The sequence below is a fragment of the Elgaria multicarinata genome, chromosome 14, assembly GCF_023053635.1.
Source record: "Elgaria multicarinata webbii isolate HBS135686 ecotype San Diego chromosome 14, rElgMul1.1.pri, whole genome shotgun sequence".
NCBI lineage: Eukaryota > Metazoa > Chordata > Lepidosauria > Squamata > Anguidae > Elgaria > Elgaria multicarinata.
Genome location: NC_086184.1, coordinates 12,561,450 through 12,576,494, shown reverse-complemented (window position 1 = coordinate 12,576,494; position 15,045 = coordinate 12,561,450). Strand labels below are relative to the sequence as shown.

The following is a 15,045-nucleotide window of genomic DNA, read 5'->3' as shown; positions in this document are numbered from 1 at the left end:
TCCTAATTACAGGAGAACTCAGAGATCCATGGCAACGCATACTATGTGCTGGAAATCTGAATAGAATATTTTTTGCACTTCACTGGACACAGAGAATGCATGTGCAGAATATACACAGCTACTTCCCTTGCTCGACTTCGTCCATTTTCTTCTGCTGCCCCTTACGCCTGGAACGCTCTTCCAGAACATTTGAGAACTACAAGTTTAACTGCAGCTTTTAAAGCTCAGCTAAAAACTTTTCTTTTTCCTAAAGCTTTTAAAACTTGATTTTGTTCTGACTTTATACTGTTAGTTTTACCCTACCCAGTGCCTGTTTACCCTACCCTGTGCCTGTTTGCATTCTCTTCCCCTCCTTATTGTTTTATTATGATTTTATTAGAATGTAAGCCTATGCGGCAGGGTCTCGCTATTTACTGTTTTACTCTGTACAGCACCATGTACATTGATGGTGCTATATAAATAAATAATAATAATAAAAATACAACTTGGCATTCCTCGGCAATGCAATGCAAGCTGGCATCTCAGACAACAATTAAGCGAAAGAACAGTATTATGACTTTTCCCCCTTATGTATGCAAAGATTTCTATAAGAGAAGAAAATGGTCTGGCATCTACTGCAGCACAGCCTAGCCAGAAGGATTTAGTCTGCAATACCTGCGAGGGAGGTAGTGAGGATATGGAATGACTATAAGTTGGGAGTTTGGGATGATGGCGGTCCATTCCTGTTTTCTTATAGACTGAAAGAGAGAAAACGAAAACACATGGTGAAAGTCTTGCAAGATCATCCTAACTTCCATACTTTATTCTTGATTCCACTGGGTAAATCTTGCAGCAAAAGCAAAATCTCAACGTTCTCAGAAAACTGGCTGGTATTATATTCCTGAAAACCTATTTCTCCTCCGACCGTGCCTGATAATTTTGAAAGGACTTTCCTGACTGAATAAGGGTGACACCATCCTTGCAGGCAAACTGTGACACTTGGAAGAAAAAAGTCTACCAGTATTCCACTGGGTACTCCCATGACCCTTTTAGTCAGAAAATCACTGGTGAAAGTTGCAGTTTTCAAGCAGAAACCCACATCAAAATGCTCTCATCACCTCACCCCTCTGAAACGAATCCAACATGATCCTGAGAGCGTATGAAATCAAATACACAGGTTAATACTAAATATCAACAAAGTTCCACAGAAACTGGGGTTTACACATACCTTTTCACCCAACGGACGAGGAATGCCAACATACAAGTGATCAAGGAAATTAGCGCTGCGGCCCAAGCCTAGCACGTTATATGGGAGCTGGAGGGCGAAGTGTGCTGACTGACTCAACTGTCCAGCTAGAATGCAATTAAAAAGATGCCACAATGAATATACTGTTCAAGGCCTTTGCAGCCAAACATTTTTGGTACAGGACCATTCTTTTAACATTACCCATTTATATAACACCTTAAAGTGTTCAAAACACATCACTAACTTCTCTTGTAGTCCTGACAACAAACCTGCAAGGTAGGTCAAAATTGTTATCCCCGTATTGTAGATAGTGTGTTGTGGCTGAGAGTGTCTCTCTTACTTAAGGCCACTTAGAGAGGTCATTGGTGAGGTAAGTTTTGAACCAGGGACCTGCTGGTTCTCAGCTAAGTCTTCTAGCTACTACTTTATGTATGGTGAAAAGAACTCTAAAAATCTTTCCACATTCAACAGTATATGGATTCGTATCAGCCATGGAATTGAATTTGCCTATACCATTTCAATGAGCAAAGAGAACTAACAGAACTGAAATTGGTTAAAAACAAACACTGAAAGCATATTGATGAATAAGCCACTTTGACCCATCATTTAATTTTGTTATGACATTTCTCTCTCTGTTATTTTTGTGCTCTTAAGATGTGCTCAAGCTCCTCAAATTAAGGAATAAGATATGAAAGATGTAAACTTAACAATGCAATTGTAATTGCATTCAGCTGTTGAGAAGTATAGAAATAAAATAAATGAATGAATGAGTAGATTACAAGTTACGTGATAGATGGGAGTTTGTAGGCAAAATTTTGTTTCTGCAACTAGGCATGACTTATCACACCTTAATTCACTCTCTATCACTCCTTTCCTAAGTCAAAACCATCTTTGTATTCCCCTGAGGTGAGGCACACTTTTGGAGAGATACGGAAGGAACACATAATGGCAAAGGGGAACTGTTAAGACTTTTCACACATTTAGCACATGGTTGACTTTCTGATCTTCCAATACTTAAAAGCTATTGAGAACTTCCATTTTATTTTTAGGGTAACTAGAACAGTTCTCCACCTCATCTTAGTTTATAGCAGCAAATCTAACTGGTACAAAACTGATTCCAGTGTAAGAAAAGTGGCATTCAATGGCACTATTCACATGACTGAACTATGCAGTCAATCCTTGACAGTTTAGGGTGCAATCCTATGGGAATGGCCGTAAGCAGAGTGGGAGGCATAGCAGAGGTGATCTCTGTGTTTTAGCTAGAGGGGCTTTTTCGCCTGTCCAGCTGACGCATTGGGAAAGGGGAGGGAAGGAGGCTGCGTAGGCCTGGGGACATGGTATACATAAGCTTTTTCCTCTCCTACCTGCCCACTGACACACACACCCTTTCTCTTTGCTCTGAGGTTGCTTTTGCAACCTTGAAAGACAGCCAGTGCAGTTATCTCCATGCCAGCTGGGATGGGGAAGGGTGCTTGGACTCCTGGGTTGGAGCACTGACTTAGACCTTGGATCCAGAAATGTAAACTCTCCTACACACACACACACACTCTGTCTAGGGGCCATAGGATTGCTCTCCCCGTCTATTAATGCAAGGTTAAAGGATAACTTTGGCCATTTCTACACCTGCCTTTTTTCCAGGGATCATCCCTGTGCATGCAACTGACACACAGGGGATCCCGGGACCAAGCAGGGATGATCCCTCCATTTTCCTGGGATAATCCTTAGGTGTAGAAAGGGCCTTTCTTTCCACATAGAACTGGTTTGTACACAGTGGGAATCACTGCAGTTTCTATACAATGATTCCAAAGAGTGTTACTGCCAAAGCAGAAACTGAACACATTCCATTCCATTGTGTCAGCTCCACAACTTCCCCAAATTTATTTATTTATGAACATGTAGGGGCCACCATTGTATGTGAGTTGGCCTCCATGCATGCAAGAAGCATTCTTACTTTCCATTGCCTTGAGGCCATACATATTCAAACAAAATTTATACTGTAATACATAAATATTCCACTTCCATCTGCAGAAAAATATAAACATAATGCTAGGAAGTCAAATCACCACTAGTGAGTTGTCAGGTTTGCTCTTGGAATGTCTCTCTGTCTTCACTTCCACTATGCTGATCAGAGAATTAGGACTGAGTGATAGAGCTGACAATTTATGCCAGTAGGCAAAAGGGACTGGGGTACAATGGAGTTTGAGATCTTTAATTCATATTTTGAGGTTTCATTTTGTATTCTAGCATGGACTTGTGCCCAATTTTATAGAGTCTAGATATTTGTGCCAGGTGAAAATTGCAATTATATTCACTACAGTGAAGATGGGAAGTTAATAAACAAAAGAGTAATGCAATGCCCAACAGGAACAGTGTGATGAAGTGTCTGAAAATGGAGCCTTACATTTATTATGGTAACCCAAAAAATGTGAGGCTGCATAACTCTCAATTTTTAAAAAACAATTTCCAAAGAGAACTGAACTAATATAAAGTGGTGCCATGAATTAGTCTTAAAGGCATATCTTTAGGCACAATTAACATCACTTTGTGCATGGGATTAGTTTTCATATCGGTTTTCATAGAAACATAGGAGGCTGCCTTATACAAGGTCAGACTATGCGTCCATTTATTCCAGTATTGTCCATTCTGACTGGGAGTGTCTCTCTGGGTTGTTGGGCAGAGGTATTTCCCATCACTTGCTATCTGACCATTTGAACTAGACATGCCAGAGATTGAAGTTGGGACCATCTACATGCAAAACATGTGTTCTGCCACCAAACTATGGACCCTCTACAAGGACTATTCACCCCCTCCCTTTTCTACATTCACTAGAAACACAGATCATTCTAAACTGACATCCTTTACATCAAAGCAGAATAAATGTCAATAATACAAAGCATTAGGCTGCTAAATTCTGATTAATAGCAACCTCCTAATTCCTTGAAGCAGTTACACAATGCTTAGCTAGGAAAAATGGGGGAAACTCAGCAATTATAGGAATTTCAATCAAGAAGGCTCAGTGCACAATAGAAATACTAAACAATGCTGGAAAGATCTAAAACTAAGAAAGACTAGCAGCATTTAGAATCTTCGATGTAGATAGAAGAATAAAGGCATTTCACAGTTATGAATACGATTTCCTGATATTTAGTGTGATTAAGCAAATCCAGTGGCACAACAGGATCGATAATATTGACCACAGTACAAGGAGATAAAAATTAGGACATAAACATGGATTTTCAAGATACTGGAACATTTTACCTGTGATGTTCCCTTATTAAATCTCCACTGCATACAAAGCAAGATAAAGAAGCTGAATCCAAACACACTCTTTAGCAAGCGACACAATAATTTGAGGTAGTCAGGCCATTATTTTCCACAACAAAGCACTGGGGACCAGCAACACGTGCGAAACATAAAGTCTACATAAATCTAGGATGTGACTGTATTCCACTATCTCTATCAGTGTAAATCAGGACTTGCCAGAGCTTATGGCAGGTAACAAAGCCTCTGGAGGACTTTGAATTCCCTAAGGTAGACTTGAGCCTTATAAAAATACCAGGCATCCTATTTTCCAACCAAAATTGAGGTAGGATGCACTTGCCACTGAAGCTCTAAAGTTGACAGTAAGAGAGAAAAAGGAACTATGTGAAGAAGAAAGCAAAATGTGGGAACACGGACACAGTGACCAATGTGAGCCATGAATGATGGAATAGAGCAGGAAACTCAGGTTACACAACCAGGTACCTTCCTTGGTTAGTTCAAAGGTACATTGGGAGGTTCAAGGATATTTTCTCTGAATTCCTAACAAGTTAGAATTGTGTTACTTTCCTCAAGAACAGGAGCTTCCAAACTTGATATAAATGTCTTCAAAGTTGAAACATACCAGGAATAAATAATGGTGGCTACCTGATCTCCAACTGTATCTCACTCTCTTCCTCTCTAGCCTTCTACTGCTCGCCCTGCTACAGGACTGGGGAAACATGTTAGGCTTGGTTATCTACAGTGGAGTACACAGCTCCATAATAACAGGTGTGAGCCAATGGGAGAAGGACACATAAACATGGCCTGCTATAAGGGTGTCACATATCCTAAAATGACCTCCTAATTTACAAGTATATTAGAGGATTAGCATTCAAATGTTTAAAACTCTACTTTTACGGCCCATCATGAATTTCACTGCTTAGATTATAAAGGATTTAGTCATGCCTGTTCTAGTTAATATATGCGCTTCTCAGATTTTTGTGGTCAGGAATACAAATAATTTGTTTAGAATGATAAGACTGTCACTGAAAAATATGTATGCAGAAACAGACATCAACTGAGACAAATTTTAAAAATAAACAAATGAAGCAAGTTAAGGGAAGCAGTAATTTTTTTTGGGGGGGGGGGGAGAGTGCCAAGTCATTCACAGTTCCCTTGTAAAACAAAAAACAAACCCTGAAGGGCAATTAATAAATGGCTGTTTTTAATTAGATCCAAAAGTCGAACTAAGATTATATTCAGTGCTCCACTGGATAGTTATTTTTTCATGTATGCATTTTCCTTATAGAAATCAATTCCCCTCTTTTGAAAGCTTGTGAATGGAGCCTTCGTGCACCAGGCAGAAGTCAGAAATGGTGACCTCAAATGAATTAACAAAATAGCAATTCATAATAAATGCTAGTAATTCATGGGCAAGATAACAGCCAATGTTTCAAAAGTGTTCTCAGTAATTTTGCTCTATTCTTTTCCCTGTTCTGAAAGGCCCAAGATCCAGATGGCTCAGTTCTACACAGGATGCATTGCTTATACCCCCCAGTTCATCTCTATGTCTTTGTTGACTTCATAAAGAACCTGACAGGCGATTCTCATGCTATTTTGAAACATGGTTATATTTTATTTATTTCATTTCATTTCATTTCTGTACCGCCCAATAGCTGAAGCTCTCTGGGTGTTTTGACTTTGTAACTTCCAAGTGGAAATCTTCGACTGGGGAAAGAAACCTGAGTTAGCATGCCAGTCAAATTGCTAGTTTTCCAGAGCTCTTTCTGATGAGATAATGCTTAATTCTTCCATGTTGGAGTTCGTTAATACCTCCCCCACCCCCACTGCCAAAAAGCTCTAGAAAAGCCTATGTGTATAGGTTTTATCATTCCAAACGGCAATAATTGTGTAATCCTCCCCTTGGATTCTCTAGTATTCTGACATCACTGTGCACACGGAGAAGTACACAAAGTAGAGCAGACTTGCCTACATCACTCTATGGCAGCTTTTTGCAACCTGGTGTCCTCTAGATGTTTTGTACTACAATCCCCAGAATTCCTGATCATTAACCATCTTGCCTGGTGCTAATGGGCGTTGGGGTCCAAACAATCTGGAGGGCACCAGAACTACAACCAGCAGGATATTACACTTGGAAAACAGTATATGGAATATGTCTTGGGCCCAAACAGTTGCCCAAACCCTTATAACGGACTCCAGAATAGCTGTTTTTATAAGGATACTGTGTTTTTATGCTTTTTATGTTTTAAACTTTGTGGATTTGTTTTAATGTTTACTGTTTGCAACTTTTGTAAACCGCCCAGAGAGCTTCAGCTATGGGGCGGTCTAGAAATGCGATAAATAAATAAATAATTGGCCTTGAGAATCTCGCTAGTGGTGTTGATGATTTGAAAAGAGATGTGGAGGGAAAATCAAGAAAACAAAACACTTTCCAAAGCCAAGATTTCTCTTCAAAGAAGGGAGATCCAAAGTGGAAGAAAATGGTTCTCATCAGCAGCACCTCTACCACGTTCTGAAGTTCGCTTCTGGTCCCTCACCTCCCTCAGAGGTCACCGGAACTGCTGCCAAAAATACCAGTCTGGCTTTCATTATTATGCAAATCAGAATGGCTGTGATTATGAAAAGGAAAACAGCTGTGCAAATTTTCATTTTCCCTTTTCAAGTTCTACAAAATGACACTGTTGATTAAGGGTAAAGCCGCAGATGTAAAAACTCTAATTTATTTGGAAAACTGCAAACAAAACCAAAAGAAACATTTTTTTTTTTACTAAGCTTCAATGGAGCAGATTCAGGCATAAGGTAGTATGAAAGCTACGAGTAACATAGTACCTTTGCAGAGGGTAATCTGAAATTATTATGCCCTTTGATGAGACCCTAGGACAAAAAGCCACCCAATTAATTACTTTAACTTATTACTTTAAAGGCCAATGAAAGCAAGTTGGATGTAGGGCAATAGGCTGGCTGGGAGCAACAAGAAAGGAGGAATGTTGGTAACAGTAATAGTTTCTGTTTGCACAATATAATCTGTGGGAATGTTTGCAAAATTGGACAATGAAATCTGAATGTTGTATACTATGGTTGAAGAACTCACCTTCTTACTTAACCCTTTTAAAAATTGCTTTTATTTATTAGAAAGAAATGTGTGTGTGTTTGGGGCGTGTGGAATGGGACACATTGCATTTCCTCTGTATTCTACCACTACCATTAGATGGAAGACTCCATTTTTTCCTCCTATAAATGCAATCCATCTTGAAAGGGGATACAGCTTGTTCCATTTTAGTTATAACTTTGCAGCCCCATCATGTTACACTTATTCACTTCTCTCTTTAGCCTTAACAGTTTTGATACCACATTCTTTCCGGCATTACCAACTGGCATGTCCCTTGCTGGCAGGACAATCCTAGAGCCTGAGGAGGAAGAGGATTCTGACTCTGGTCATGGTGGTTGTGAGAGAGGATGCTGACAGCCCTCCTGACACCGCTACCACAAATGATGCCCCATTTGAGGCAGCTGTGGCTTTGGAAGAACCGAAGCCCCTGGATGGGTCCTATTGCTTGCTCCATACCCACTGAGATCACCCCGAGAACAAAGTTAGCAGCACATCTAGACAGAAGCTCAGAGAACGTTTGACAACATGAGTTCTGCTTGTGAAAAGGAAACATGCTCTGTACTGTGAACCTACTGACGAGCCTAGTCCTTGTTGAAGCAACTGTGCTCTCTGCTGGACAGCTCCTCTGGTAGCCTGATCTTCCTGCTCACTGAAGCACAAGACTGCTCCTGATATGGCAGGAATTGGCTTTCATGGCAGGGATGGCTGGAAAGGGACACCAACATCCACTGCTCCCTCAGTCATGTACCCCTTTATCAACCATGGCTGATATGTGCCTTTCCTGCCGTTTTTCTCTACATCTTGCTATTCCAGTGTTACCCCTTCCATTTACCTTTATTCTCCACATTGTATCAGATTAGTTTCCTAGTACTCCTCATTCTTGGTGGTAGTTGTTGTTGTTGTTGTTGTTGTTGTTGTTGTTGTTATTATTATTATTATTATTATTATTATATTTATTTGTATCCCACCTTTTGCCCAATACTGGGCCTCAAGGCGGCCTTACAAAGTTTAAAACGTACATTGTAAAACCTAGGAAAAGAAATGTACAACAAATAAAAATAAATAAAACCATAAACGTTTAAAATACACGACAAAATTATAAGTCATTAACATAGATGGTGGACCAGATTATTCTCCAAAGGCCTGCTGGAACAAACAAGTTTTAGCCTGCTTCCGAAAGCCCATCAAGGAGGGAGTCAGCCTAGCTTCCCCGGGAAGAGAGTTCCAAAGCATTGGAGCAGCCACTGAGAAGGCCCTCTCCCATGTTCCCACCAAGCGCGCCTGTGAAGATGGTGGGACTGAAAGAAGGGCTTCTCCAGAAGATCTCAAAGCAAGGGCAGGCTCATAAGGGAGAATACGGTCTTTCAAAGCTAGTACAATAGATGCCATGTAAGTTCAAGCAAAAGACACCTAGCTCAAATTCTACCTTTTGTTCAATCAAAGGTACTTTATACAAAAAGCTTTTATGATGGAAAGTACTGAAGATGTGCTCTTTGCAACCATTTCTGAGCTATCCCTGTCCTCTCCCTGGGTCTAGGGAATCTCCCTTTCCCCCTCTCCAGAACATAACCCTCAGCATTCACACATTGCCCCTCAAGTCAAAAGAGAGGGCACTCCCTAATGAGAATGATCCTCCTGCTCCCTGAACACTTTGGTTCTGTCGTATATCTGCTGATGAAAATGTATTTTTCATAAGTATAATGGTAAAACTGCTGCAAACAATTTGTACGCAGCTCACAGTATTACGGTAGATCATAAGTTCAAGGACCCAGAACAGCACTAAATAATCATAGCATTACTAAACTGGGTAAGCCCAGAAGGGCTACGAAGATGCTGACTCAGCTTCAGGTGAAAGGCCAGACTGCCAAGTAAGGTTAAAAATTGCCAGCAAAGAACAAAAGCGTTGTGGTAAGGCATCGGTCATTGAATCTAGTTTGAATCAGGACATAAAGAGCAGTGAATTGAGAAGAAAAATGACCCAGGAGTTAAGGACAGAGATATTCACTTGCGCTCTTTCATGCTTGTCAAACTGAGCCATGGGGTTAATATGTAACGGAATTTAATGATGATTAGTCATGTCTCTCTGAAATATTACAGACGGAGCTTCCTAACTAGAGAGGAAAAGGACTTAAGAGAATTCACTTCTGTATTACTGGCCTGAGCAAAAAAGGGATGCCGGAAACTCATCCTCAAAACCAAAATGCTGCACTACACCTCAGATAAATATGTATGCATTTACTCTAGTCATAAAGTTTATCTTTTTTTACATGAGGTTGATTTTGAGGCAGAGGCGAAAGGAGAGATTCAGGTTGCTAATAGACAGAACATTTAATCGCGTTTTATTTTATGGGAAATTATTTTATGGGATAACTCATGGTGTTATCTTGAGACCCAACTACTGTAACATGCACATACTATAAGTCTTTGAATAGTGGGCTTGATGCCTTAAAAGCCCAAACAAATTGCAAGACTTGATGTCTTGGGTTGCCATATTTGCACACAGCAAAATCACCCTCAAGCTCTTCCCAGAATATCCTTTGCCCTGTCAATCCAGTATAAAGCCTGAGACATACGGGTCTTCGAATGACCCAGGGCACTGTGGAATACTGGCTAGGATCAAGGGATGGATCTGCCATAGACACTATCATAAGGCACTTGGGGGCTGGCTGCTCTCTAAGACTCCAAAGGGCCTGCAGCTAATGCAGAAGAAAGCATCCTGCCATCTGACAGGAGTGGATTACTGAGGGCGCATTACACTAATGTCCCCATAGCTGCACTGACTTCCTACGGTCCTAAAGCACAATTTGAAAATGGAATAAACCAGGCTGCAGTAGCAAAATCAATGAGAGGAATACAAAAATGAGGGAGATCTTTTTAAGGTTCCCTTTCACCTACCCTCCTTCTCCCTTTAAACACAAACAAGAGCCTTCTAGATATAGTAGGGAATGACAGATGTTTAAAGAGGCTGCTCACGGTACTCTTCCATATATGCACTATCTGAACTAAGCAGCACACTCCTTGGGGCAAAGCACTTTGAATAGAATCATTGCATCATTCCACACTTCAAGAAGGACGCAGACAAGCTGGAGCATGTTCAGAGGAGGGCAACCAGGATGATCAGGGGTCTGGAAACAAAGCCCTATGAAGAAAGACTGAAACAACTGGGCATGTTTAGCCTGGAGAAGAGAAGATCAAGGGGAGAGATGATAGCACTCTTCAAATACTTAAAAGGTTGTCACACAGAGGAGGGCCAGGATCTCTTCTCGATCATCCCAGAGTGCAGGACACAGAATAATGGGCTTAAGTTAAAGGAAGCCAGATTCCGGCTAGACATCAGGAAAAACTTTCTGACTGTTAGAGCAGTAGGACAATGGAATCAGCTACCTAGGGAGGTTGTGGGCTCTCCCACACCAGAGGCATTCAAGAGGCAGCTGGACAACCATCTGTCAGGGATGCTTTAGGGTAGATTCCTTCATTGAGCAGGGGGTTGGACTCAATGGCCTTGTAGGCCCCTTCCAACTCTGCTATTCTATGATTCTATGATAGGATAGAGGCTCTAAAAGCTTGAATGGCAGTGCTCATGCCACAATAAATTTGTTAAGGTACCACAAGGCTTTGTTGTTTTAGCTACAACAGGCTAAAACAAGTTAGTGACTCTTCCGGAATGTCTCCCATAAGAGAGGATGCCTTGCTCACATGAACAACCCTGCGAACCAAGTGCTCGGCCTTGTCAGTTTTGCAAATGCTTGACTTCCTTCAAGTCTTCATTTGAAACTTAAGCAGGCTTCTCCAACTTGAAGAAGCTTTGTTAAAAACTGAAAGCTTGCCTAATCCCTTTTCATTTTAAGACAATAAATCAGTTTCAGCTGGAAGATGCCTGCACATGATAATTACTAACTGCACAGAACAAAATAATGTGGGTGCAGCTGTTAAGAGAGGTGTCATCCAAGGTGAAATGCAAAAATCCTTGGCAAAAAAGAAAGCGGTCAAAGAAGCAATGGAATCTGTATTTCTAAAATACATCAATACACAGATGCCCTTGTTTAAATTAGAAAATAATAATACATGCATAGCTAAAATAACAGCTAAAATAATATGGCCAAGTTCTTTCTTTCTTTCTGTTTGTGCATTGCATGCATCATTACATGGAAAGTAGACATGTACAATTTTCTTGTGTGTATGCACATGTTTGGATAAACTCTGTACACCAAACTAAAGCCCTTCTTCGGCACTTCCCCCTGAAACATTGGATATTGTCTATTTGTTTGTCTGTATTTATGCTTTGTATGGTTTTACATTTTGTATATTTGTTTTTAATGTTCACTGTTTTTAACCTTTGTAAACTGCCCAGAGAGCTTCGGCTATGGGGCGGTATATAAATGTAATAAGTAATAATAATAGTAATAATAATATACTGGGACAAAACAATTCATACTGACAAAACAATACCTTGCAACTGACCAGATATAACGGTCATAGACAAAAAAGAAAAACACACATACCTCACTGATATAGCAATACCGAATGACAAAAATGTTGTTGAAAAGGAAGAGGAAAAGAGAGAAAAATATACACTACTGGCCACAGAAGTCAAAGAACTATAGCAACAGGAAAAGGTCACAATTATTCCGTTAGTCACATCAGTCACCGGCATCACATTACAAAAACTATACAGAAAACCTTCAGAAACTGGGCCTACCAAAATACATCCGCACCAACATCCAGAAACATGCTCAATTGTTAGGAAATTCCCGAATCTGTAAAAGACAGCATGACTTGGCAAAGCTCGTCATGTTCGTCTAGAAAAACCACCATGAGAGAGATAATAATAATCTCTAAGCGCAAATAATAATAAAAACAACAACGTATTTTTCAAAAGCATTAATCTGCCACTCCTCTAGCAAGATGAGATCTGAAACAGTCACTTCTTGCCTCATTAGCACCCTAGATCAGATACTTATCCTTTGTTTTATATTTTTGTAAATGAAGTTGGGCACCCTGAGGCCAGGCTATAACATATCTTTGGGACTGCCAAATTCCCCAAAACATGTAGAAGGGATGCCCCCCCCCTTTCCAAGGCTGTGTCTGCACGAACTTACTTTGTAGCCAACCTGGTATTGTTTTACTCCATTTCTCCAAGTAACCTATGTTACAATGCCCTATGAAGGAGCATCCACTGAATCAGGAAGCTCCCATTTCAAATCTCACCTCTGCTACCAATTCACTAGGTAGTCTTAGGTAAGGTCAGCCTCACATGTCAAACCAGGGATAATATTCCTGGCCTACCTTTTAGGGCGGTTTTAAGGATTACTGAAATATATGAGGTACTTTGAACATTCTTAAGCGCTATATATGAGTGTTAAGTATTGTTTTCTTTAGTTATCAATGTATTGCCTGAAGTGAAACAATGAATTCCATACCTGTGTTTTCGTTTCGAAACAAAATTTGCCCTAAGTTTTATTGCTCAGTGCTTAATAAAAGCTTGGTGCTAATAAGTTAATCATCATCGTCATCTTCTGTATGATTGCAAGATTGAAGAGTGACACCGTAGCCTGACACTCAAGAAGAAGCTGACTATAATATTGCTTGCAAACAACAGGTCATTAATATTTAAAAACTAATCTCACAAATTCATCAATATTTATACATCATAAGGGTTTAATTCTGGGCTTAGCTCAAATGCAGCATCAAGTCACCACTGCTCCACCTACATACATTTGCAATTCACATTATCAACTCTGCCAGCTTCTGCAAAGGGCTGTTTTACAAGGCATAATGGCTTTAGATACTGGAAAGTGGTGCAAATCAATTTTTAACATGACCAATGAAGATCATGAGGTTGATGTGGTTGGGATAACCAGTTCCCCTGGTTCCTTCTAAAGACCAAAGCAAGACACTGAGAAATATTTATCTAGCCATGAAGATAGGAGTAGAATAATACAAGGTGGCACTAGAATCATAGAATAGTAGAGTTGGAAGGGGCCTATAAAGCCATCGAGTCTAGAGGAAGCTAGGAGTTTGAACTGCATTCTTTTGAACTGCAACTCCAATCACTGCAGCTAGCATGGGCATTACAATGCTGTCTGGGGATGATGGGAGCTATAGTTAAACACATCTGGCAGACACCAGGTTCAGAGAGTTGGTTTACACTCAACCTTCCACAATCCTTAAAGGGAAGGGTTTAACTAGATTATGAACAGTATTTCAGAAGATGTAGGGTATAAAATATGGAGTGCTTGTCTTAACTTCTCCATTGTCTACAGGAATTATCTTTTTACTCTGAAGTCTCTGACGGAGTGCCCAGGGAGGTTAAAATGTAACTTAAGGGCATTTAAATGTGTGACAGATGGGTTTCTATTAGGTGTGGTGAACAGTTATTCAGAAGGTGCAACTGAGCTACCACCATTTTCTACCTGTGCACCATGCTGTACAAAACAGAAGACGCTGGACACAGATTGAGTCTTTAATTTAGCTAATCCACACTACACATTCTTTTATCAACGGGTATATAACAAATGTTGCAGGGTCTATATATGGATGGCATTGAAAAGACAAATTATTGTACATGGTAACTATTATATAGAACCATTTCTGTAAAGTCGTATTTCATGAACAAATGTATTTTTTGTTATCTGTGGTTAGTTATTTTTCTTAACTTTGCTTTTAGTTCAAATTAAAGTTAATCACTCAAGAATGTTTCAAGTTAGTGAGCAAGATTCTGGCTGGGTAAGATCCCAATATCAATTTTTATAGACCATATCTGTCCTTTTAAGCCATGTCAATTGCTACACCGGTTACTACCAATTACAGCTAAAAGATAATATGACATCCCTTGCACTGATTGCAGTCTGGCTGCAATGCTAGACTTGCATAGGAGGAATGGTTGAAAAAAGCTGTACCTGTTTAGCCGGGAGAAGAGAAGATTAAGGGGAGACATGACAGCTGTTTTCAAATATCTGAATGGCTGTTGTACAGAAGATGGAGCAGATTTGTTCTCTGTTGTTGCAGAGGCAGAACTAGAATTAATGAGTGGAAATTGCAAGGCCGAAGATTTTGGATAAACATTAGGAGAAACTTCCTAATGGTCGGAGTTGTTTGACAGTGGGGTAGACTATATTGGGAGGTGGTCGGCTTTCCTCGGTTTGGAGGTATTTAAGTAGAGGCTAAATCTGTCCGGGATGCTTTAGTTGCATCCTACTTTGCAGATCCTGCATCGACCAGGGAGTTGACCTAGATGACCTTCAGGGCTCCTACCAACTCTGTGATTCCATGTTATTATATTGGTATCACAATACCTAAGTCACTAGAATCAGTTTCTTGGGAACAGCTCAGCCCAAGCTTGGTATCAAAGGTATACATGGCTGGACACTTGCCAAGGGCCCACACCCTTACAGGTGTTACTCCTCCACTTCACCACTGCAACCTGCTTGTTCACCTGTCCATCACTCTG

The 15,045-nt window shown here is 40.3% G+C and overlaps 1 protein-coding gene across 1 annotated transcript in view; it reads right to left on the bottom strand.

Moving 5' to 3' along the window:
- ITFG1 (integrin alpha FG-GAP repeat containing 1) overlaps window positions 1–15,045 on the bottom strand; it is a 113,618-nt gene that overhangs the window by 11,956 nt on the left and 86,617 nt on the right. Inside the window, exons 15-16 of the mRNA XM_063141244.1 lie at window positions 1,208–1,332; window positions 655–737 (exon numbers count right to left, since the gene is read on the bottom strand). Of these exons, the coding sequence (XP_062997314.1) occupies window positions 655–737; window positions 1,208–1,332 (208 nt within the window). The remainder of the gene's footprint in view (window positions 1–654; window positions 738–1,207; window positions 1,333–15,045) is intronic.